Below are 26943 nucleotides of genomic sequence, written 5' to 3' on the forward strand. Positions count from 1 at the left end.
CCTTCTGGGGAGGTCACCTCAGGGGTCTGACTTCACTCCTGGAGGTACACTCCACTGTCTCCTGAGACAGATGGATGACAACAACAAAGGAAGCAAAGTGTCATGCTCATTGCACAAAATGCACCAACATGAACGCAAATTTCAAATATTGTTAACGCCTGCAAAATAATAGAATTATTAATGTTTACTTTTCAATTTCTTTCAGAGCTTTATTCTTATCTTTCTTTTCATCTGACAGTTTACTGCTTTTCTCATTAACTTCTTTAGTATCTTCATGTATTTCTTCTTTCTGGGTCTCCAGTCCAGTTATCTGCTTCTGCAACTCATAACTTTAAAAAAGAAAAAGATAGGTTTCACACGTCTGATAATGCAGACAATTGTTCTCATCGTAATAAAGATACTAAAATAGTTGGGAGAGATCCAACATTGTGCCAGCACACACAGCAACTTCTTTGTCCTCTTCACCCATTGAAAATCACTTCCAAGGCAGATTTTCTCTTGGCCCTCCATGTTGGATGAAGAACTTCAACTCACAACTCCACTTCTGCCAAAGGCTTTAATTTTTAGATCAAATCATACGTAAGGAAAGTTACAGGGTACAGAAATCAGCTAGTACATGAGACGTTAACTACATGACGAAGCATGAGCTAAGACACTGATCCAACAAGTGACACTCCCTCTGCACCTGAGTGGGTTGGCTCTGCACAGTTTGTTTGTGCTGGCAGAGCAGAGGGTGTTGATGTAGTTGGGGTGGGCCACTCTTCCAACAACTCGCTTGGTCATTCCCCTGATCCAGATCTCCACCACACAAGCTGAAGAATACCTCCCCAGGATCAGACATTTCTTGGGGTCTTAATTCCACCTCCATCGTTCTGTTAGGACCCTCCCCAGAGTCCTCTAGTTTTAACTCTCCAATCTCCTTCCTCTCCTCCTCTGGAACTGACCAAACACTCCAGGACATTCACAGGACTCATGACAGCAAAAAGTTTGCTATGCAAGCACTGTATCACCTATTGGCATTTATCAACCAAAAAATTAGCAATATTAAGGAGGAGGATTTATTTTCCCAAAATTTAGAGCAACTGAAGTTAGTCAAGGTGAATACTCTTTTTAAGAGTATTTTACACCACTAGCAGCCCACAATACAGTCACTACTCATACTGTGGAAAGCTCCCATGTAGTGCCAGAGTTTTATACAAAGAAATTCCAGACTAAATGATAGAACTTGTGAGACCTAGATAGAGCCTTGAATGAAGACCCACCACACCCAAGTGCTAGCCAAAAAGTGTACCAAGGTGGTAGAATGGGTATTTAAGAGGAAGATGGAGCAAAGTCAGTATTCCACCCAACTTGTTTGTGCTTCAGCTGCTCTGGCATTAGCAGTGCCACAACACTTGTTGTCATGCACAGGTTCTCACTGCTCAAGGTATTCAAATATACATTTTAATTAAATAATAAGAGCCTCACCCCAGTTCTCCAAAGTAGCAACTACCACCAATCCTTCTAAATTAATTTGCTGAAGAGATGACCTGGCAACATACATTTTAAATCTTTCATGTCCCCAGTAAATAAATCACTTTGGGATGTCTATGCCATACTATTCCCTTCAAATAAAATGTATTTAAGAGTAGCAGCATACTACTTGAATCTAAAAGCAATGTGTTAAATCAAGACTAAGTTAGGTACAGTTATGTTCCACTTATTTCAGTGGGGACTAAATGCAACTACCTTTAGAGCCAACACATTGTATTTACTATGATGTAGAGCAGGGGTTGTCAACCTGGTCCCTACCGCCCACTAGTGGGTGTTTCAGGATTCTAGGTGGCTGGTAGGGGGTTCTATGGCACAAGCCGAATCCTCCTTCCATTGAGAACTGGTGGGCGGTAAGGAAATTTTACCATCAAAACACACATTAAATCATATCAAATGATGCTACTTACATGTAGTACTGACAAATCTTATTCTTTTCTCTGAACATTTTGTTTTCCAGAGAAAGAAATTCAAGTGCTTTGTTCCGTTCTCCTTCCAAGGCATCTTTCTCTTTTTCCACCATTTTAACTCTGTTCAACTAGACAGAATATTTCATAAATAATGGTTGGTTTAATGCTCGGATATGCACACCATAAAAACACTTTGTATGAAACAGGAAAGACGAGAGCTTTACAGCACGTAAGACACTATGGGCACAAACCAGTAGAATGACAGGAATTGTGTTTTTCTACTGCAATCACCCAGCTCACTCTGGTCCAAGAAATATCAGTTCCCTCCCTCCCACAGTATATGCAAAATGTAATCCTGAAACTTACAAAGGCTTATCAAAAAGATAATGCTAAATACTATCCTATATATATTAATTCAAATCCTCAGAGAAAGCATTATTGCTTACATAGTGGAAGCAGTACCAACCACATACAGGAGGGTGGGTGTTAGGAGATTTGAGAGGAACCTTAACAAGGTTTCCAAAAGTATACAATATATTTAGAGTAAAAACCCAACTCTCCCAAAAGCCCCATGACAATCGAACATGCTCAGTGGCCCTAGAAATCCAACTTTAAAATGCACAAACAGGAAACTAGAGGTAAGGAGGAGTGAAGTGGAGTATCTGGGAAGACATATCTAGATATATAAAAAAATACATAGAAAGAACCATGTCATTGTCTCAATTGGCTACTTCTTGGGTTCACATTGAGACGTCATTTGTGCGGCCTTTTCTGACTCAATACCCCAAAGGGGAGGGGGAGAAAACAGGGAATAGATACGTAAGTCCCAAGAAAAAACTGACAGTGCTCTGCCAGCACAGACTCTAGGACACAGTCAGGACTAGAATTGGTTCTCTCTCATGCAAGAACACTTTCCTCCACTGTAGGAAAAGCTGTATTTTTAAATGACCCCAAGGATGGAAGATTGACTAGGCTATAGGAATCAATGGGCAATCCAGAATTTTAATGTAGCTTGAATTGTGTCTCTCCCTCTTCCCACAAAGAAACACAGCCTAATGAGGACTGAGCACATTCAGTGGCCACAGAATACTGAATGCTGGTGAGTAAGAGCTGAAGAGGGGAATAAAATGGAATGGATGGAATCCTGAAGAGCAGCACTCCATACAATACTTATTTTATTCTATACCTTAAAAACAACAATTAGTAATCCAAAGTCTTACCTTCTCACCCCTCTGTTCATTTAATATTTCAACTTTTCGACATAATATTTGAATGGGCTCTTTTAATCGTTCTGATCCTATTATGTCTTCTAAATATTCAAGCATGCCTTCATCATGTACATTCTGCCCTTTTGGTTTCATCATCGCTATTTGTTCAACTTCCCCCTAAAAGATGATTTGGTAACAATTTTGTAAGACCTCTATTCAAAACCACAAATGTAGTTGCTCCTAGCTACAAGTGTGACAACAATAAGGAATGGGTACAATTAATATGTTTGTAACTTGAGATCTTAAATAGGGAAAATTCACAAAACTCTGAGTTAATGGCATTTTCACTGAAGCATATGTGATTTTTTTTTGCAGGCCGAGATCCCTATTTATTTTTATCCCACCCACAGGTGCCTCAGGCAGCAAACAATATATACCTACAATTACAGTATCATAACAGAGGTATAATAAATTATGAGGCAACCCATACAACTGTTTTAGATTTCACATAAACTGAATTTCTTCTACAAGGGTGGACAACTGACCAGGCTTTTCCATTTGGCCCTCATTTGCACAAAACACTAGAAGTGAAGTAGACGGCACAGCTGAGCTTTAACAAAGTGGACCAAAACATTTAGCTTTCACATGTACTCCTATGGCTGAGGCCTTTGACAGAATTTAGTTTCACTTTAAAGAAAAATCAGGACTTACCATTATGTTTAAAGCAGGGGTAATGGTTTAAAGCAAACTGGTTAATTTTATAATGTATGTTATGAAACTGACTTGTTAAACTAACTGAAATTTGTTTTAGGGAAGAACCCTACTTCAAACATAAATTATAAGGCAAGATTCACAAAAAATGAAATTTAGCTGTTTCTCCAGTCCATGTGAGAAGTTTGGAGAGGGGAATAACTGGGACTCTTTGCTTAGGCTTGTCTACACAGCACTAAGCCATGTTTCAGCTTTGCATGCAAATACAGCCAATTTGTGTAACCAGTACCCCACACAGGGGTGGTAATGTTAAGACCTGTACACATCTCTCAAAGACAGGCTCACAATGGACTACTGCAGGTCAAATTAGTACAAAGGTGGTGAAAAATTAAAAAAAAAAGTTCAATCTATGGCTTTGGAGAATAGACTTTATTGTCTAGCCTATGGATCAGAAAGAGTGTTTGCTTTAATACAAATATTTTATCACTCTTGGAAACCATAATATTTTGCCAACATGTAGGAAAAGCTGAGCATGCTGTTTGTTTATGCACACCTATATTCACGACTACGTGTTAAGAAAATATTATCAAGTACATATAATATTCATAAGATATTATGCAATAGTTTATAATTTGCCTTTTAAAAAAGGCAGTAATAATTTGAATTACTGCAATTACATTTAGGTTATGGAGGGCAATGTCAACAAGGTATGTACTTTTCAGTAATAGGCACCAAACAGGAAGACTCACGCCAAGTAAGTTTTTGATACTATAAGGTTTAAGGAAAGATTGCATATTGATTGATTATATACATAAAATAACGCCAACTACTTTAGAACCTGAGCCAGTTATCTGTCATGGGCCCCTTGGCTCCAAGCAGGACCTGGCATGAATAGGCAGCCCCAGACTCAAGAGGAAGAAGCTGCAGCAAGTGGGGACTGGAAAGGGGCCCACAAGGATTAAGGGAAAGAGGTCATTTCCTTCTCTTTCTAGATGTCAGAGAGAAGAAAGCATATCTGCCAACCTCCTCTCCTAATGTGGAGTGCAGAACCTCATGTCAAGGGGAAAGACTTCAACCAGCCAGAGGGTGCAGGTGGAACAGGAGGAGTGCTGGATCTGGAGAAAGAAGGTGGTCTTGTCACCATCCCTTTCTGGGTGGGATCAGATGCACCTGCCTAGTTGAAGCATGCATGTTATGCACAACAGATTCTGAGAGTGAGTGTCTCACAGCCAATCTCCTACTGTCTTGTCTTTAATAGCTTGGCAGGAGAGATGTGCCAACTGTTGGGACATCTTTGTAGTTTCTGTTCAGTTATGAACTTTTCACCTTTCTTATGTACCACAAAATAATGACTTCTGGCTCTTGTGCTTGCTGTTGAGCCTATATTACTATTAACCCGAATAAATATATTTTCCTTCCAGTCGTTCTGTTTGAAGATGGGAGCCTGAAAATATCTGGCTAACAAAGATAATGTGGGCAAACTGTTTAATGCCTAAGGCCATGCTAAACCTTTATCATGACTGGTCAGGCCACACATAACAGCCACTCCTTACACAACAGTAACAGTTTGCAATTTGATATTACTCTAGTTCAGTCTGATGTTAGACTAGAATTAGTAACTATTCAATGGTTGGTTAAAAAATAATTGGGTAAGTAATTTCAGCAATGAAACTGGGCATATGCAATGAAAGTGGGACAAAAAAGAAAGAAAAAGGAAGTGAAGTGCAAGTTGAACCAAGTTACATATTTTAGTCTGTCCAAAGGCTAGTAAAATTCCAGGAGAGAAGATTCTGTTCTATAACCTTTTAGTACTGAAAATCAGTCAACCCATCTAGGAACTGTAGTTCAGAATCCTCAGAGAACAGCAAAATAGCAGTGGACATCATTTCTCCATCAGCTTCATTCACATGCCAAGGATGGGTGGATAAAGTATTTGTAACAGAGTTTTAAACTTGGAGCTTTATTTTTTTAAAAAGACCATCTGAACATAGCATGAACATATGAACTACACTTACAATATATTGAGCTTGTATCAAACAGATGTTCTCTTATATAAAAATAAAAATGGTAGAATATGCACCTTTTTAAAAAGGAAAAGTATTCTAAATATAGCCCAACAGCACACTTATGTTTATTATTGTGGGGTTGAACTGAGACACCAAGCTTCAGGAAAACCGTCTAATAACTCATCAGAATCAAGAGTCCACCTGGGAAATGACAAAACTACCTGAGCTCTACAACCTGTTCTCTACTGAAACCATGAGTATTAGCTAATACCAACCAACAAATTTTATATCCAACTCATAGAAATTGAAAGACACTGAATCTAGCACTTTTTAAATAAAATTCTGGGCACTTGAATACAAAGTATAGACAAAGAAAAGATCCAGATTTTAAAATAAAATACACTTATGTATGCAATTCATTTCCAGCCACTCTCTCAGTGCAGCTCAAATCATACTCCAACAGTAATTTATTTACTAAAACATATGATGTACAATTTTCTAAAATAATAAATACACTATTATTTATGCAATACATAAATGTGGACCCAACTTAGCTGAAAATCAGTATTTTAATTATTATATAAAGAAATCAGTATGGATTTTAGATATGTTATAATAGAAGTGCAAACAGAAGACCCTGATAAAAATTATCCACACTGGGGACTTTCACCTGACATTATTTTAATATTTCATTAAGTGTTAAATAGCCTTTTTTCCCTACTCTTCTGACAGGAACTTGTTGATTTCAGCTGGCAAAGCTATTTGTATTTTTGCACTATAAAAACAAATTACTGCAGGCATAACACTGTTATAATCACCTAAAACATCGATATAATCATTAAAATAAAGAGCTACCATTTACACAATGATTTTACTAATATGGATACTACTTCTAGTTTTAAAAAAAATAAAGTTATGTTTTATTAAAAAAGGAAACAATGACTAAAGAATAATTTAATAAACCATACATGACTGTATTTTTGCATGAATTTTATTCAACTTCTATATTTTATTTTGATTTGGTGTGTGTGTGTGTGTGTGTGTGTGTACACACACACACACACACACACACACACACAGAGCAAAGAAATCCTTAATACTCACTTTCACTATTTTTAAAATACAGAAAGAAAGGGAGGGGGGAACCATGACACAACCCTCAGATTCAACAGCAAAACACTTCTCTGGGTAACCAATACACACCAAATAAGTTTTACTGAAATATTACTGAATACTGTTTTTTAACATTCTGGATATTATGTTCTTTGAAATGCAAATCAAAACAGGTTGTTTTAAAATCTATATTTTTGCTATTTTATTAGTCACTTTACTCAAGTGATTCAAAGAAACTTACAGATACAATAAAAATACTAACACCAGTTAAATATATTTTAAAATGTGTAGACACTCCATAGTGCAGTATTTTAGGCTGCAAAGCAGTTTCCTCAGAATAAGCCTCAACTGAATTAAGTAGGACTTGCTTTTGAGTAGCCATGTATAGAATTGCACCGTTAAAAATATATTTGCTTTCACTGGGAGAGACTTAAGAAAGTGCTCAATACTTTCATTGAAATAAGCATGTTAGTATGACTTGACTATGCTTAAACTGCACAAGCTCCAATATGCCTTTATAGTAATTTTGAGAAGGAAACAATGAGAGCAACCACTATCCCACATAAATGATTAAGAGATCTGTTGATAGACTTGTAAGAGCTATCCATTACAGTCTCTGTACTATATGTTCAAAAAATAAATGAAAGTGTAATAGTCGATAGGAACAATATTTTACTACTTGTGTAATTTTTTTAAATGAGGCATACAAGCTACTTGTAAATTGTCAGGAAAACTCAAGTTTTTGTTGTTGCTGCAATTATTCAACTGTGGCAGATTTTTCTTAAGTTTTGTTTGGTTTCAGTAATAGATGTTAGCATACATCATACAAAATAAAAACTCACCACATGCAAAACAAAAAATCCTCTACTTTTAAATTGTACCATAAACATGCAATATTTTTGAAATTGATCTGAGTACACCCTGACATACTTCCGAGTTTTATCTTTTACCAGTTTTAAGAAATTAGGTTGTTGTTAAAAGCTGCATTGTGTACAAAGTAAATTCAATTTGTGATGTGCAGATTTAGGAACTTTTGTGATTTTAAAGCAAGAATAATGGCATATTTTTTTCAAAAATCATAGCAGAGTAATACCACAAATAACTGGTATAAGTATACATTGAAGCTAAACTTATAAAATTGTGTGGTGGTGTTTAGCAAATACATTTGAGCCTCATCCAGTTAAATGTTAAACATTTTTTAGTTGTCACTGATTTCTATGGGGGAAAGTTTAACTAACTGTAAGAACCAGGGAATTATAATGATGAATTTGGCAGAATCATACAACTTTAAAGTTGTTCTTTCTATTAAAATGCAGACAATTAAAAATATTTTCAAAGTTTTCAAACCTAAGATGATTTTCAAGAAAAAATGCATTTAAAATGTAATCAGAATATTATTAAAATTATTTGTAAAATTTACTACACATTTTAAAATTGATTATTTTTAGCTGAGCAAGGATGCTGCAGATTAACTGCTAACATTTTTCCTTCAAGTATAATGGGTAGTAGAAAACTAAAATATAACTTTAGTTATAGTATAAGCTTATCTTTTTATATAAACTGGGAAAGAAAAGATGAATATAATACAAGTATCTTAAGACAAACCTAAAATTATAATTAAACTGACAGTCGCATCCAAGACTCACTGAAGTAAATGGAACCAAGTTAGCTATAAGCTAGAATCCAGAACCCTCTCCATATAGATCATGTGACACAGTATCAAACAGCTTGTGTATAAAACTGCTATTCTATGTGAAGTAAGAACCATGAGAAAAAACAACTAGCTGCTGAGGTCAAGAACTATAATTACATCTTTACATTCACATATTTTGGCTGGGATCCAAAGGATTGCTTGCAGATTTTTTTTCAGGCACACCTAAACTCTGATATACTTCACACCTGCTGAACATGGAGGGGGCAGTTAACAGTGAGCTTCAACATTAAGTGAAGAGCTGCACATGGTAGAAGAATAGGCAATCCTTCTCCCAGTGGAAGCCCTTTCCACTTATGCATGGGGATCTCTGGATTCCAACTAAAATTTATTATGAGTCCAAAACTGGTAGCCAAAGACTAGCAAGTCATAGCAGATGCCCTACCCACAGGGGTCATCTTGTGCATTAAACTTATGCTGCTTGTTTAAGAACAGGTATTCATAGAGTCATTTCTGTGGCTCACCACTTGTGCAACATGGTCAGCCTCCACCCTTTACTGCCCCATACAAAAAAGTCCCATGGGGTCCTCTGGAGCATCAGTCCACAGCTGGGAAAGCAAGTTAGCTAGAAAGTAAAGTTAGTGATACCCACCCCACATGCAGGAACAGAAACCTCCATTGCTCTCTCTTGGGTTCTGTCATCTGCAATGAATGTTCATGTAGAACCAGCCCAATTTAGTTTGCTGCCTGAAGTGGAGTCCAAATGGGCTAAGTATCCTGACAGGCCAACACATTAAAAACAGCCCCTTTTTATATCTCTACCTACCAACCACACATGAAAATTAGTTTTGCATGAGATGGACAAATACTATTCGACTATAAACCCATCCTTCTGAGCCACATTGCCATTTAGTACCATTTAACCTGCAAGTAAAAGGGACGCGGGTGGCGCTGTGGGTAAAACCTCAGCGCCTAGGACTTGCCGATCGCATGGTCGGCGGTTCGAATCCCTGCGGCGGGGTGAGCTCCCGTCTTTCGGTCCCAGCTCCTGCCCACCTAGCAGTTCGAAAGCACCCCTAAGTGCAAGTAGATAAATAGGTACCGCTTTATAGCGGGAAGGTAAACGGCGTTTCCATGCGCTGCACTGGTGCTGGCTTGCCAGAGCAGCTTCGTAACACTGGTCACGTGACCCGGAAGTGTGTTCGGACAGCGCTGGCTCCCGGCCTCTTAAACGAGATGAGCATGCAACCCCAGAGTCGGTCATGACTGGCCCGTATGGGCAGGGGTACCTTTATCTTTACCTTTTAACCTGCAATTTTAAAGGTTCTTGCTCAGTTTGTTTGAAGGTATACAGAATGGCACTGAGGGGGAAAATCCATAGTTTAAAATAAAAAATACTAACCAATTCTTTGGTATATTGTGCATCATTAACTTCTAGTTACTACTACAGAGAGGCACAAAATTTTGAGAAAAGAGTAAGTTATTAGTTAAATAAACAATGCTTCATATTTCTAAGAGATAGGCCCTGCAATCCTATGATCCCTGAAGAAGAGTCCCAGGGACTATAGCAGTGGTGTCCAAACTTTTTTCAAAGAGGGCCAGATTTGATGAAGTGAAGGGCTGTAAGGGCGGACCAAAGGGCCAACCACAGTTGTTGACCTTTTTTTAGATTGTTGAGCCACTGACACGGACTTTGGACATGCCTGGGCTATAGGAACCATTGAAACTCCTACACTAAGTGAGAACTACAACCTCAGAGAGGGAGCTCTGACTGGAAACTTGTGGCCTTGCCCTACCAATGTTAGAGCTCCAACATCAGTAAGGCCGAAAAGGGGGAGTGCCAGAGATAGAGCAAGGAAAGGCATGGATCTAAAGTCTTCCTAGTCCCTGACATGCCCCCAAATCAGGAAGAAAGCTACACTAGACCTAGAGTTAGTGTTGTCAATTTTGTTTCAACTGTTTCCAATACACTGGTACCTCTGGTTACGTACTTAATTCGTTCCGGAGGTCCGTTCTTAACCTGAAACTGTTCTTAACCTGAAGCACCACTTTAGCTAATGGGGCCTCCCACTGCTGCCGTGCCGCTACCGCGTGATTTCTGTTCTCATCCTGAAGCAAAGTTCTTAACCCGAGGTACTATTTCTGGGTTAGCGGAGTCTGTAACCTGAAGCGTATGTAACCCAAGGTACCACTGTAGAAGAAAACTGTAAAAAAGCCAAAATCCAACACAAAACTGAAGATGTATGAACACAAGAGAGCTGCTCTGCTCTTACTTCTGCCCTGACAGTATGAGACCTGAGAGGGTGAGCAGGGCACTGGGTAAACAAGCTTGACTGCCTTCCATTCTGCCAAACCACTACCTAAATATTTATTAATAATGGTACTATCTTCCAGATAAATATATTAGTTCTACATAGAGGTTAAAATAAGTTAGCCTATAGTTAGGTCCTTAGCGTGTAGATTGGTCTAAAAAGTATCTAAACTACAAATGGAAACTTGATTTAAGATTAGGAATTTTCTTAATTAAATTGTCTAGATTTAAATTCAAACCACTTGCCTTCAAATGTTCTAGAAATTACTATACAAAATGCTTCAGAAAATCAACTTAGTTTAGTTTTGCATTTAGTTATATCCCATTTTTGAACTTGAGAGATAGAAGGAAAGAAACTAGCACAGAAATAGGACATATTATCGCTTACCAAATCAAATATAAGTAACATTTCAATTACTCAGTTGCCCAATGAAAACAATAATACCATTCAAGGATGTAGCTTGCCAACCAATCATACAGGTTATCATAAGTTATAAAGGTATGGGTGCTTAGAAAATAATGCCTCTTTATATAATACAAATAATTCAAAGAGCTGGAATAGGGTAATAAATCTGTACATTATTTAACCTGGGGCATTAAAAAATAGGGTCTTTTAGCATATTATATAACTAATTGTGAAAACAGGTATTTATTATTTTTTGAAGGAATTAACTATTATTAATCTTATAAAATGTGCATGTTGATGACACTCATTCATTGATTTCAACAATTCTGAGAAGCATACCTTCCCATTATGACACAATGAATAAGTAACCAATTAAATGAAGCACATTAAAAAAAAAAGAATGCTAAATGAAAGTTGTGCAAATATTGGAAGAATGAGCATTCATTTATCCAGCTACTATAATTCCACACAAGGTTACGGTTTCTTATTCTTAACTATAAAACCAGTCTGATTCCTTCAAAGTTCAATGAAATTAAAATCTGATCCTGTCTGAATATGGTAAAAAAGGAAGCAACAAACAAATCTAAACAAATTCTTGTATCCAGTGCTAGAAATCCCCCAGGTGCCAGGTGTGTTTGTGATTGGCGCAAATCCAATTACAACCATAGAGATCTCTGGATGCCAGGTTGGCATTACCTTCTGGCTGGCCTCTTCAGCTTTCTTAAGCAGAAGAGCTTATTTACAGCATTTATATCCCATCTTTTTCTTCAAGCAGTACATGGTTCACCCTCCTCTAAAATTAATCCCTACAACGACCCTGGGAGGTAGGCTAAGAGGCTGTGACTGGCCCAAGGTCACCTAGTAAGCTTCATGACCAAGTGGGGATTTGAACCCTGATCTCTCAGGTCCTAGTCAAACACTCTAACCACTAGACCACACTGGCTTTCTACAGTACCTCTGCTATGGGGCAGATATATAAGTTAAGCAGGTGAATAAATACAAGGAAAGCAAAAGGTCCCTTAGAAAAGGATCTGAAATATTTTCCTTGAACCTTGAATTTGTTTTATTCTGGGTTGTTTTATTTGATGTTCTAATGTGCTGTAAACCGCATTGAGAATTTTTCTTTAGAAGAGAAAGCAGTATAGAAATGAAATTAATAATAACAAACTTCACGGGGGGTGGGGGTGGAGAATGGCACCTAGACATTCTGTTGTGGCAATCGTAACCAAGGTTTAAAGCGCCATCTGGCCATTAGCTTATATGAGTTTTTAACACTGCTTGTATCCACATATACATATATGAGACCATACCCTTTAAGCATACAGCACATGTTTACATCAGAGTGCTTGTAGGCAGAGCTATAGCCCATGCTTCAAACGGCACCCAGGCCACACAAGTGCCTCCAACATATATATCAAAGAACATTCCCAAAGCTTGCTGGCATTGTACAGAAGACCAACCCTTCCACTGCAACCTTTATAACTTCCAGTGCTTGCCCTTCTATAGTATCCTGACATTTTCTGAATGAATTCCAAATAAAATCTGTACTTTGTACTTGTTGTTAAGATTCCATGGTATCACAATAACTTATGATTGAAGAAAAAGGTTTTGAGTATGTCAGTACTTGTACATTTAACTGAACTTAAATCTTAGGTTTCTTACAAAAGTCTTTCCCTGGTGATTAGTGTGGGGATTCAGCCATAATCATGAAACAGAAAGTGGAAATTAGCAAATATCAGGTTACACCAATTTTCTCCCAGAAGAGGAATTGTTTGTGTCACATATGAAACTTTTATTTAAGTGGCATGAGTAGTGAATATTCGTTGTTAAATCCAGTTATAAATGGTCCAATCATACACTATTGTGAAAAATTAAACTATTTGTAAATGATGAAATTTGATCTTTCAGAGTGCATGATTTTGTTAATTTTGTATCTATTCATGCTTCTGAGGCTAGAAAGATGTCAAAGGAAAATGGCAATGTTCATTTCAACCATATACTGTAGTTAATATCTATACATTTCAGTACTGAATTAACATGGCATGTAGGACAGAAAGAAACAACAATGTTGCTTAATCCCTGCTACGCTTAAGCAGCACAATAATATTGGGGTTAAGATTATCTTCACTACACCAATATTTACGTGCTGCTAGGGCGGAACAAGTATAACAATTGTTCTACTCACTTGTCTGCCTACAACACAAAAAAACCCCATAATACCAGAAAAGATTTTCCTTAAAATTCTAAAGCAGCATATAATGACTTGCATATTTACTATGACATACAAATCATGATGTGCTGCTAGAGTACTGTAAGGTTTCTAGAACACAAGACTTACTCCGATATACCTAAACTAATGCAGTTAGAAAAATAATAATTTAGTAACAATATTATTCAAAGAATTACCTGTAAAATCAAGAACCTATTATGATCTAGGTCAATTCCATGACTTCGAAGTAGAAACCCAACATCTTTAAATGTTGATTTCTTCCCACTGATATGGTACACGGAAGAATTATCTTTGTAGGCTGTTCTGGAGACATAGAAATTGCTGTTGGGAATGACTTCATAATCATCCCCTTCCTGTTTTGAAGGAAAACAAAGCCAGAAAAACAATTGTTAGTTTTAAGCCACAGGTCTACCCAAGATTTCAAAATTAAATAATTTATTTTCAAAAATCTGTTATATCCTAGTTAACTCTGACATTCGAACTCATAATAAATCTTATAACATATGCCCTTTATTAGTCATGCCAGCATTTTTGCTGTCAGATAATGTCTTGGAAACACAGAACCTCTCCAATTTTTCTAAATTTAGTAGGATAGGATTTCAACAACTTAATGTGCAGACTAATATTTACTTCTGAGAAAACATGCAATCACAACACAGTTCAGTGGGATACTCCAAAATATCTGTGAATAGAATTGTAGCCTTAGTCTTTTGCCTACCACCATATTGTAGAACAGCTACCCTTCTCCTATCTTCTTCCTGTCAACTTGCAAAGCAGTTTCCTATCAGTTCAAAGAAGTTACTCCCAGTTTTCAGCAAAGAAAACCTTCAGTACCCAAGGTTAACCATTTTAAAGAGGCAGTTTTAAAACACTGGGAATACAGCATCTTTTTTATTTAAAAAAATCCTAAAAATATACACAAATTATTAAGCATGGACTTAAGCAGATCTTTGACAAGCCACACATACAATGTTTTAATCCATATTCAAAAAATGCAAAAATATTTTTCTATGAAATTTTATCCCACAAAGTATTTTTTTTAAATTGTTTGTCCTCCTAGCCTAATTCCTTGAGAGCTTAAATTTGTTCCAAAGAAATTCCACAGAAAAATTACTTATGGAAAAGTGATTTATTATTTAAAAAAGCATAAATGGAAGATTAGATATGACTGTATGTGGCTGGCTTTAATGGAATATTTTTTCTATTTTAGATGTGTATTAATTTAGAAGGATAGTGTTTCAATATATATTTTAAAATATTATTTTTCAGCTCATTACACCACCAATGCTGACAATTAAAAAAAGCACCACACACAGCCACAACAGCATCCCCAGTTGTGTACAAAGAATCCCCCTCCTGGTTTTACTATTTGGACAGTTAAGCTGGTAATGTTTTACTGAGCTAATTGGGGTTATTTTTAAAAATACACACGGATGTGCATTTTTGTCCAATATTAACATATTACCCACACACAAATTTGAAAAGCAAGAGAAATGATTTGAATTTAGTTTAACACTAACCCTTGTCTAGTGACTTCTGTTTCAGTGCATCTGAAGAAGTGTGCATGCACACGAAAGCTTATACCCAGAACAAACTTAGTTGGTTCTCTAAGGTGCTACTGGACAATTTTTTAATTTTTTAATTTATTTCCCTTGTGAAAGGGGAAATATAAAAAATTTGCAAATCATGTAATTTTAAACAGATATGTAGTGTCTACAGGTTTGTAATTTATAATAAACCATACCAAAAATTAGTTTAAAAATTTATTTTAAGTCAGTGTATGTTGATATTGGAAGGATGATGACTTTAAGGTGGTCTTTCAGAGTACATTTATAGTTTACATATACACCACACACAACCCTGTATCTAGCCTGAAACATATAAAACCTTTTCAGTTCTACAGCAGTTCTTGTAATATGCTTATCTAGCTTAAACATACTTTAAACTGAAAGCAGAATAAGCTTTACATTGCCGTAAGTAGTATGTGCAGACAAGAATACTTTTCAAGTTAAATATACTTATGAAGCAGAAATGGAACTCCACTGCTGCAGTCCTATGCACACTTATTTGGAACTAAACCCCAATAAACAGTGGCACCTACTTCTGAGTACATGCACAGAATTGGATTTTAAGTATATCAAATACCTTTCAGAACTCTAACACAGAGAATTAGAAAGGCACAATGTTTCAATAAAATGATATAGGACATTATATGATAAACCTTCCCCAACTTTAACAAAAGTAAAACATACCTTGTCAATGATCTTTTGAAAATGAACTTCTACTGTGCAACTTTGAATATCACTATGCTCATCAGAATTATGGATCAGAACCGAAAGTTTTTTGGATCTTATTTTTTGTGCTCGATAACCAAAAACAAAGAGCATAGAATCAATCACATTGGACTTTCCACTGCCATTTGGTCCAATAATGCAAGAAAAACGCTGCATAATAGAAAAAAGAAAGCACTCCACTTTAATAACCACTAGCAATTATGCTTCTTTGCGTTGTAGACAGTTTAAAATATCATTACACCTAGTGCAGGAAATTGTGAACTACTGGAAAGCTTAGTTTTTACAGCCAACGGTAAAAAGTACAACCTATTCAAAGACACCTCCTATTAGCTCAAATTTCTGAAGTTTTATCCTGTGAACTCTGCAAAATGAGCTGCATTCAGCAAGCAAAATGTTACAAAGAAGCATGTTTATAATTAGCTACTTGAAGGGTATCGATATGTTTTCAAATTAGCACGGACTCATATTGTATAAGTGAATTATTGATAATTATTCATAATAGAAAAAGATGCATCCTTTTCTAGATGAATTCCACAGAAAGCAAGATCTTGAAAACAGAAGTACAGACAATAGTAATTCACATTCTTTCATTTAAAGCGCCCCCATGTTACTTAGCAATCTGTAATTTTCACTTTACTATGAGCAGCTAAGTCAAAAGAAAGTCTTACCTCAACTTAGAAGTCACTTTAAAAAGAAAGATACCTTATGAAACGGTCCTAGAATTTTCTCCCCAGCATAAGATTTGAAGTTCTGGTTTACAATGTGAGTTATCATGAGACGAGGAGCTCCAGCTTCATTGGTCATTGCTGGAGGTGGGGGAGGAGAGATGCTACTCAAAATCTCTTCTAAACTGCGATTGTCAACTACTCCGTCTGAGACTGCTAGAAATTTCCAAACAAAAGCAGAAAGACACACGAACTTAATGACTACATACACCTACAAATATTTCATCTCTGTAGTAAAAACAGAAGAATCCCCCCTTCCAGTAACACCGTTACTATACAAGAATCAACACATTTCTATCCACAGGCTGAATTACTAGGAAAAGGATCTAGAACGTTGCTTCCATTTACAAGCAAACTTATTCTACCACTAGAACTGTACTTTAAAGCCACAACATTTTCAAAGTAATATGCTGGCAATAAGAGTCTTTCATCCATACAAATCCAAAGAAAACAACTTTTTCTACAGACTTGCATTTTCAGGCATGCTCAGAGCTTACGTACACTGTAAAGGAGGTGGTCTGAGGATCTCTGCACAATGCCCTGCAAGCTGTAATGACAGCAACAGCACTATTCCTCAAAGACAGGAAGTTTGTCACACACAGAGAAAACTGGCCACTTAGATTTCAAGAAGACGTAGAACAAATTTTTAACTCATTGAGGCAATGTTTTCTTTGAATAATTTGTTGGTGTCACTTTTCAGTTATTAACCCATTCACCAATAAAATCCTAAATGTCTGATGACCAATGTACTGTATTATGTGGCCTTCGTTTCAATGCAGACATTCTCAATACAAGATGCAAAGCTCAAACATGTTTAAAATATACACAGTACTTGCCTAAGGACACACAAGATGCAAACAACTACTCTCACACCACCTCAAAATTATATCTGTTTAAATCATTTCTTGCTTTTCTGGCACAATATAAGGAGTACAGGCTAAACACTAGGAATAAGAAGACAGATACTGCCTCTAACACCACATTAACCTGAAACATTTATAACTAATGTGGAAAACATCACAGAGTTAAAGGCAAAATTGAACTTGTCCTAGCTTCTAAGCAGGACACCTCCAGGGCCAAGTTTATGAGCCAAATATATAAAGATGAAGAGAAACTGACCTTGCTGAGGTACTTCAGGGGTGTGCATATTGGCTTCTTTTTCAGGTTCCCCATCACTGAAGGAGTCATCCAAGGGTTCATTGCCTTTGTGATGGGCTGCTGTAGATATTTTAGCTCTTTTTCTTGGCATGATTTCAGTTAGCTGTTCCGATTCCAAACAACCAAACTACAGAAGCCCTGTTATCGTCTTTGTTAATGCAAACAAAAAAATCCCAATGACCTAAATATTACTTTAAAAAAATGATAAAGTTGTACGTCCAGTGCCTAATATTAATCTAAAATGTGGGTTAATTTTGCAATTTGGCAAGCTATTATGGCAAGTGTGTAGCACCTCTCATCCCATTCTCCACTGTAACTGACAAATTAAAACTGTCATATTAACTCAATATATTAAAAAGTTAACTAATTTAACAGAAAACAATAATATTGCCTATTTTATTAACCAGAATTAACAGGTGTAATCTCCTTAAATGCAGAAATCACTGTACAATAAAGAAGTGTAATCTCCAGCCCTTTATTTGAATTATTTTTAAAGGATTCTGTTCAGGTTCAAGACTCAAGAATTAGTCTAGTATTGCTTAAATAATTTAATAAAGTCCTTAACAAGATGTGTTCTCATTCTTTTATTCCACTGAAGATAACTGTAAAACTTGAAATGAGGACAACCTTTTTTTTACTGGTACCTGACTAGAGAGTAATTCAAGAAAGCCCATATTTAAGTATATAACGTAAGGGGGGGAAGACTGAAAGGGGAGATGTTAATTTGTTTCTCATAATCAAGGTTTATTAAAATCATGTTCAAAAGACCTCTTCAAATAACTGACATCAAATAAAAAATCTCAGCCCATGCATATAGGATGAGGACTGTTTTCTATTAATTTTACCCACACCCAATAATTAAATAGACTTATTAACGTTGTCTTTAAGCCAATAGCATACTCAGGAAAGATACTGTAATAGTTATACTTCACTGACATTTATAGCCTCCAGGAGTCCAAAGGAATCCGACTGAAAGAAGTGACGTTGGCTTTCAAACGTTAATAGGTTTGCAAAGCAACGGCTGTTTTAATTTATGCACGTTATCTCACAAGTATTGTGGGAAATTAAGCGCCCTAATAAATGAATCGGGCTTTTTACCCTTCATAAATCCATCACCTCCTCCCCGCACCCCACCCCTTCGTAGCTTGCTTCCAATCAAGGGGGTCTAATTAGTGGTGCTTTACTAAAAGCACTTACAGACCTACTACTGCCAAATATCACTCATCAGGTCAGGGCCGCGAAATGAAAATTAAAAAAAAAAACTTTGCTGTGAACCGAACGCAAAAGTTTTAAAAATAAATAGTTTGGCATGCATGCTCTTTAAGAATGCATTGGAATCATCCAGCCCTCCCTCCCCTTAGACTCCGATGCGTACGTGCCTTTTTACCGAGAGCAACCAGTTGAAGTCATTTTTTTCGCGGGAGGGGGGAAGGGGAAATATCTACTTCACCGCTCCAACGGCTAAGAATTAAATCCTTCAGGCGACTATAAAAATCACGGTGGGGGGGAAAGAATATTTTTAAAAGAAAATTATGATTATAGTCTCTGACAGCCTATACCAAAATCAGCAAAAAAATTTTTTGAAAATTAAAAAAAAAATGCAAGGAGCGAATGGAAGGAGACTAACTTGCTTTTACCGATAGCAACGGAAATCGCCAGCAAATATAGCTTTTCACCCCACCCCCACGGAGGCGGGTAGGGGGGAAAGCGGGGGAGAAGGAAAAAGCGGCCGGTTTGGGGAGGGGAGGGGGAGAGAGAAGGCTGCCGCCTTTTTCCTCATAGAATAGTTTGTGGGAGTTTTATTTTTAATATTGAAGGGAAAAAAAATTTTTTTTAAGCGAACAAGTTTCCTAAGTACCAGTAAGCACCAGCCAAGTCCATGAACCTTACTAAAAGTTTCACCCACCATTCTAACTGCAGGGAGGGAAGCTTCTCAAAACTCTCTTCCCCCAAAAACCTAAAAGCAAGAACAGTTCTTCCCCCAAAAAAGGTCTTCTTACCAGGCAGAGTCAGAATACTTCGTCCCCATCCACGGCCCCGAACAGGCAACCTGGAGCGAGGGCCGACGGCGCTCCCAACGTAGCAGCGGCGCGAGCTGCAGAAAGCTCCCTTTTCCTGCCTGCAGCCTTGGCGGCTTCTACACTCGAAAATGGCGCCCAAACGGCAAACTCGTAACGAAATTCGTTAGAAACGCGCAAAGCACGCTGGGGAATGAAAAAAGGGGCCGGCTTCCCACAGATTTGAAAGGAGGGGAAAAAAACGAAGAAGGAAAAAGGAGGGGGGGAAACCCTCTCGCGCCGCCATCTTGTTTTCCGTTAGTTAGCGGAAAGGGGGGGTTGTCACGTCATGCTTTCCTCAGCATCCCCGCCTTCAAAAAATAGAGAAGTATATACAGTATACCGTATATCTGTGCGTGTGGATAGAATGCTTTTGAACATAGGATTAAAATATAAAATATCCAAATGTAACGAAAAGGGGAAAGGAGCCGAGCCCCTCCCGCGGATAATCGGACAGGCGGAATCGGTCACCTAGCAACAAGATCCAATAGAATATAACAAACAGCGGAGGAATAACGAGCAACTGATTTTTATACGTATATAGATATAGCTATATTAAAATATTGATGCATTTAATACAAATTTGACAGGTCAGCCCCCTGACGTCACGGCCGGCGTCACACGCTCTGGGAGGGTCTGAGGTGGGAAGGAGAGTGTAACGAAACCTCGCGGGGGGTGGGGGGAGTGAAAAATCTCGCGGGAAGTCGCTATAGAGACCGAACGGCTTCCCGCTCACGGTTGGCATCAACAGCGCTGAGGAGGGAGGGAGTGCTTTTGGCCAGAAAGGCGAACTTCTGAGGGCTCTTGGAGCTGTAATACCTGACTGGCAAGCGGGCGCGGAGACAAGGAGCAGAGGTCTCAGCGCTCCGAGTTCCTCTCAGAGGTACGGCGCTTGGACTAGGTGCTCACCTTGCACAGGTAAAAAAGGAAGGAGCAGGTGTGAGGCGGGCGGGCGAGGGAATGGGAAATGGTCCAGAGAACTCAGCGAGTGACTGGCCGCCGAAACCTCCGGGGTCTTTAGTATGCGCAGGTTTTGCAAAAATGTGTTATAGCCAGGTACGCAACGGTGCCTTTCTTTCTCGTATCACTTCCAAGGCTCCAGTGTTGCAGTCCTCTCTTCCTTAATAAGCTCTCGGGAGTTATTAACCTGGGGATAAAAAGCAACAGTGGACTTTACGGGGGGTGTGTGAAGGGAGGCCTGCCTACAGCCTGACATGCAGCTTTCCCCTTAATTTTTAATCCCGTTTTACTCGGAACAGCTTTCAAAGCCCTGAAAAGAAAAGGGGTTCGGAAGATGCTGCTGCTGCTGCTGCTGCTGCTGTTGTACAGATGTAGCCTTTGAAACAAAATCTTCTGGTTCCCATACTGCAGTGATTGATTGATTGATTGATTGCAGAGGTTACTTTGTCGATGAAATGGTCCTAGAATCATAGGCAAATGCATGGCCATTTCTGCTCATATGTGGAGCATCAGTAAGAGAAACTAAAGTATTTCATAGAAGCCAATGGAATATGTTAACTAAAACAGGTTGTCCCCCTGTTTCAGCACATGCTTTTTAAAAAACAAAACAAAAAAGGAATGAGGATTTTATTTTGCATTGGTGCTTTGGGATTATGGAAGGTACTTACAGTTTTTTTCTGCACTAAAAATGTCATGAAAGAACTGTTTTTCCCATTCTTTTCAAATTCCCAGGGGGAAAAAATCCATATGTCCATTATAATTTGAACCCTATATTTCACTCTGAGGCTACAATTAATTGCACACTTATATCAGAGTAAGCCACATTAAAGTCAATAGGCCTTACTTCTAAGTAAACAAGCATTGGATTGTGTTGCCTAGGTGTTACTTTGTCTGGTCAGTTAATATCAGTTAAAGCTTTGCCAATGATTGAGAACAAAATCAGTAACAATAAAGCACAATAGGCTCAAAACCAATATTGTGTAGTCAACTGCCAGGAACCAACAGACTGCAAATCATTGCAAGGCCTGCTTCTGTTGCTAAATCCTTGCATAGTAACTCCTTGGTGGGTTGTAGTATCTATGTTGCTGGAATCCCAAGAGGTTAGAGGGCATATGTTGTGCATAATGGCATATTCTCTTGTGAATAAGAAAGTGTCCATTAATTTACATTAATGGGAGTTATGGCAATTGAAGAAGTTCTCTAAAGTCCATTATTTCTGCAGAACCTTTTGTAATCATTTTTTTCTTCCAACAGTTGTTTGTAACTTGGCATTTTATTGCCAGGAATGGGTCCAGAGCTTTCCCAAAGTATCTGACTATATTGAAAAGTTAATACAAACACTTCCTCATCTTTATGCATAAATCTGTAGCACATTGCATTACCACTTTGGGCCAGAGAAGGTAATGATTGATTAAAATGTGAGTATTAATATTTTAGTACAGGTTACTTTTTTGTATGTGTTTTACAGGTATTGACTGTGCAACCAAGAAGATTTTTTTTTTTATCAATGTAGCAACTGGATGATCAATAACAGAAATCATAATGAGATTAAAGACATCTCTGTTGAAGGAACCAAAACATATCCTTTCTTCATCTGAAACCTATGTCATAGGCATAGCTGACAATGTTCTGATATTTCTCAGTGCTTGTAACAATGTGGTTTTTTAAAAAATCACAAATGTATCAAAATAAAATTTTGTATCTCTCAGAGCTCAAACCCTGTAAGAAAGACACAAAATTTTTGACAACAGACTTTGTCTTACAATGGTCCATTTTACATATTGTGGTAAACTGCCTTTGATCCCTTAGTGTGAATGTGAGCAACAAACCACAATCCCTGGCTTAGTGTTATGTCTAAACCTGGTATCAGTGTGATTTGTTTATAATAATATAATAATAATTTATTATTTATACCCCGCCCATCTGGCTGGGTTTCCCTAGCCACTCTGGGCGGTTTCCAACAGAATATTAAAATGCAATAGTCTATTAAACATTAAAAGTTTCCCTAAACAAGGCTGCCTTCAGATGTCTTCTAAAAGTCTGGTAGTTGTTTTTCTCTTTGACATCTGCTGGGAGGGCATTCCACAGGGCGGGTGCCACCACTGAGAAGGCGAGGGAACCGCCAGAAGGCCCTCGGAGCTGGACCTCAGTGTCCGGGCAGAACGATGGGGGTGGAGACGCTCCTTCAGATATACTGGACCGAGGCCGTTTAGGGCTTTAAAGGTCAGCACCAACACTTTGAATTGTGCTCAGAAGCGTAGTGGGAGCCAATGTAGGTCTTTCAAGACTGGTGTTATGTGGTTTCGGCGGCTGCTCCCAGTCACCAGTCTACCTGCCACATTCTGGATTAGTTTCTGGGTCACCTTCAAAGGTAGCACCACATAGATCGCATTTCAGTAGTCCAAGCAAGAGATAACCAGAGCATGCACCACTCTGGCAAGACAGGTAGGGTCTCAGCCTGCATACCAGATGGAGCTGATACACAGCTGCCCTGGACACAGAATTGACCTGAGGCTCCATGGACAGCTGTGAGTCCAAAATGACTTCCAGACTGCGCACCTAGCCCTTCAGGGGCACAGTTACCCCATTCAGGACCAGGGAATCCCCCACACCTGCCCGCCTCCTGTCCCTCAAAAACAGTACTTCTGTCTTGCCAGGATTCAATTTCAATCTCTTAGCTGCCATCCAACCTCCAACCATACACTCACACAGGACCTTCACCGACTTCACTTTAGTTCCAAACAAATAGTGATAGTCAGCCAAGGGTTGTAAGGAAAGCAAACTATGATTCAGATAGCAGTCGGCTAGGCAACACTGTGTTGCTCTTGTCTAGGAGAAGAGTTAAGCAGGGTTTGCACATTCTCAAAAACCCATTAACTGTCACTTACTGTGACATGAAAACCAGTCCAGTTTCAGGCAGTAACATCAGACCTACTGTTTTTGAGCAAATGGATATTGATATTGTTGTGCAGCCAGGGAAGATAGAAGACTTATCATTGAACAGCATCTTAAGGGCTGTTAGAATAATCCCATCTGCGTAAGAGAATTAAAAAAAAAAAAGATATCAGGAACTATAACACCCCACTTGTAAAATACAAATTACTATTAACATGTTCACAACTAAAGTGAATGCTCTCAATTGAGCTGGTCAGTCTAATCTTTTTGTTGCCTTCCCAGATGCATCTGGTTGGCCACTTTGTGAAACAGGATGGTTGACTAGACAGGCTTTTGGTCTTACATTCCTTGAGAAAATAGCACAGTTTTTGAGGAGGGGCAATAATCCTTCTGCCCATGTATTTGCTTCTGCTTGAGTTAGGAAAATTATGCAAAGTTTAACAGCATCTGTTGCATTGAAGTGTGGAAGAAAAGAAAGTGCCCATATAGAATCTAGTTCCTGTTCATGCACTGATGTTATCATGGAACTTTTAAATCTGTGAGGAAAAGTCACTGATGCTCAGACATGCAAAAGGTTATTGGTTGATAAGTTATTGTAAACAGTTTTAATGCTAGCTATTTGATTTTACTTCTGTATCCCCATATTCAAGTTCCTTGTACTACACATATGATCTATGCAGCACAAGAGTGGCACACCATTGGCTCACAAAGCACAGAAAGCTTTGCACTAGATATCAAAGGTTGAATTAAAATATATTTTAAGCCTCCAAACCACCCAGAACATACAATGGGCTCACATATTCACTGCTCTCTTTTCTGGTTAATTAGTACAGTGGTACCTCGGGTTACAGACGCTTCGGGTTACGCAATTTCGGGTTGCGCGCCGAACCCAGAAGTACCGGAACGGGTTACTTCCAGTTTTCGGCGCATGCACAGAAGCACTAAATGGCGCTTTGCGCATGCACAGAAGCGCCGAATTGCAACCCACACGTACGCAGACGCGCTGCGGGGTGTGAACGTGCCTCCCGCACCTGAGGTTCCACTGTACACTACTTTATGTAAACTATTTAATTCCTTTTTAAATTAAGCAGTCTATAAATCTTGTAAAATAAAAAATATTGTTTGTTGTGTCTTGGGTTGGGCAAACCAATAAGCACTAAATTGGATTACCTACAAAACATAGGTTCAAATAATGGTTTGCATGTAATTCCTGGTTAGTGCTAATCATAATGGACCTTTTCAAACTAAGGGAAAACAAAGAGGAAATCAGCAGCGGGAGGCCCCATTAGCTAAAGTGGTAGCTCAGGTTAAGAACAGTTTCAGGTTAAGAATGGACCTCCGGAACAAATTAAGTACGTAACCAGAGGTACCACTGTATTTCTAAGTCCTAAGAGCCAGCATCATATTTTTAAGCCAGCTTTATATGGACCACAAAGATATCCCAGGTTTCTTAATGCTTAGACAACCAGCAGATGCAACTTTTCTAGTCCTTTATGAACTTGGTCCAGTTGTTAGTTTTTAAGAGCACTTGTAAAGAAGGTCAAAATCTATCCCTTTGCATATTTCATACCTGAAAGTCCTGGATGGGTGTATTAAGGCCAGGTACACCTCTCCTATTGCTATTAGCATACTATCCTTCCTTTTTAGGAAGATTTTATGTAGGAGATGTTAAAGCTTGGTGCTCAAAAAGCCTTTATCATTTTCATGATTTGTATAAGTCTAATAGTATAATAACTAAAGAGGCCTTGCAAAACCAGTTACAACCTATAAGTGCACACAATAGACCAGTATTTTTCAAACTGCTGCTGCTAGCTGGAGATGATGGGAGTTGTAGTCCAACAACAGCGGGAGACCCAATTTTCAGAAACACTGCTATAGACGTTTTGAGTTCTCCCTTCATCTCAAAACCCTTTAAAGAAAAATACTGTAAAGAAAATATAAGTAAGAAATAAAGTATTATCGGTATGTATAATTGTTGAGCTTTCTTTACCAACCCCTTGCATCCTTTTTGTTTAAATAATTTTACAGTAACTCATGTTTTCAAAAAAGTTTAATGAAGAAAAAATGATATATGTCTTTGCCAGTATGTATGAAGATTTAACTGTACCAATATTCTTAAATTCCTTAATTCTGTTAAAACATAAGGAATTGGTTAGTTGTGTAGGCTGGACAACAGCAGACGATCTTTATTCATGCAGTGATGATCACCAAATTATTAAATGGAACTTGTTAAATGGTGAAACAACACAAGTAGCGAAGCTTCCTGATGATATCTATCCCATCGATCTTCACTGGTTTCCCAAAAGTTTTGGTGGAAAGAGACAAACTCACGCTGAGAACTTTGTACTTACAAGTTCTGATGGTAAGTCATCATGGAGATGTATATAGCTTATTTTAGAGTACAATGCTTTTGAAAGTATTTCATTTTGTCAGTATGCAAAGTTGTAGTCAAATGAGTTAGAGTAGTTCCTTTGAAATTAATGGGCCTAAATTAGTAATGTCCAGTCATTTAAATGGAACTGCTCTTGAGTCTACAGTTTCTGCTGAGATTATCATGCAATATGATGCACCATCTTTAATCACTAACTTTATGACTCCTTTCAAGTTTCACCTTCTCTGATCCTTGATTTTGTACAACTTTACACTATTTTGTACTCTGGGTGCATGCTTTCCCTTGCATTGAAACATTGGGCTCTAACCTTATGCTGTAAATACACTGGCCAGACATAAGCATGTACAGTGGTGCCCCGCAAGACGAATGCCTCGCAAGACGGAAAACCCGCTAGATGAAAGGGTTTTCCGTTTTGGAGGTGCTTCGCAGGACAAATTTCTCTATGGGCTTGCTTCGCAAGACGAAAATGTCTTGCGATTCCTGGGGGTTTTTTTCCGCTCCCCACACCCTTTTTCTAAGGTACTAAGCTGCTAATAGCCTTTTAGCAGCTAATCCGCTAATCCCTTAAGCCTTTAATAGCTGCTAATAGCCACTAAACCGCTAATAGCGCTAATCCGCTAATGGGCTTGCTTCGCAAGACGAAAAAACCACTAGACAAAGAGACTCACGGAACGGATTCTTTTCGTCTTGCGAGGCACCACTGTATTTGGGAAAACAGTAGTTTAATTACATTAGCAGTTGAAAGAACATACCAAAGTGTTGGGATGTTGCAAGCAATTCAGGTAAGAATGCTACAGCTTTGTAACTGGTGTATCTTTTAAGAACAAAATCTTATCTGGTCCAATCCAGAAATTGCCTTGAGCACACCATAGGTGTAGGTCAGCAG

At 38.2% G+C, this 26943-nt stretch overlaps 2 protein-coding genes across 6 annotated transcripts in view; one reads left to right on the top strand and one right to left on the bottom strand.

Annotated features, from left to right (window-relative positions):
- SMC4 (structural maintenance of chromosomes 4) overlaps nucleotides 1-19899 on the bottom strand; it is a 39105-nt gene extending 19206 nt beyond the window's left edge. The window contains exons 1-8 of one of the 3 annotated variants that reach the window (XM_083441876.1): nucleotides 19754-19899; nucleotides 17715-17901; nucleotides 16573-16751; nucleotides 15829-16020; nucleotides 13753-13929; nucleotides 3161-3325; nucleotides 1941-2068; nucleotides 189-329 (exon numbers count right to left, since the gene is read on the bottom strand). In XM_083441876.1, coding sequence (XP_083298002.1) covers nucleotides 189-329; nucleotides 1941-2068; nucleotides 3161-3325; nucleotides 13753-13929; nucleotides 15829-16020; nucleotides 16573-16751; nucleotides 17715-17844 — 1112 coding nt within the window. In that variant the 5' untranslated portion in view covers nucleotides 17845-17901; nucleotides 19754-19899. Of the gene's footprint in view, nucleotides 1-188; nucleotides 330-1940; nucleotides 2069-3160; nucleotides 3326-13752; nucleotides 13930-15828; nucleotides 16021-16572; nucleotides 16752-17714; nucleotides 17935-19753 lie in introns of all 3 variants that reach the window. The other 2 variants (XM_083441877.1, XM_083441875.1) reach the window with 2 other exon arrangements.
- Nucleotides 19900-20054: 155 nt separating this feature from the next.
- The window catches only part of IFT80 (intraflagellar transport 80), a 63208-nt gene continuing 56319 nt past the window's right edge, over nucleotides 20055-26943 (top strand). Inside the window, exons 1-3 of one of the 3 annotated variants that reach the window (XM_083442090.1) lie at nucleotides 20055-20728; nucleotides 22239-22349; nucleotides 25806-26027. In XM_083442090.1, coding sequence (XP_083298216.1) covers nucleotides 22313-22349; nucleotides 25806-26027 — 259 coding nt within the window. In that variant the 5' untranslated portion in view covers nucleotides 20055-20728; nucleotides 22239-22312. Of the gene's footprint in view, nucleotides 20729-22238; nucleotides 22350-25800; nucleotides 26028-26943 lie in introns of all 3 variants that reach the window. The other 2 variants (XM_083442091.1, XM_083442092.1) reach the window with 2 other exon arrangements.

Source organism: Podarcis tiliguerta, assembly GCF_965153285.1.
Source record: "Podarcis tiliguerta genome assembly, chromosome: 5".
In the NCBI taxonomy this organism is placed as follows: domain Eukaryota; kingdom Metazoa; phylum Chordata; class Lepidosauria; order Squamata; family Lacertidae; genus Podarcis; species Podarcis tiliguerta.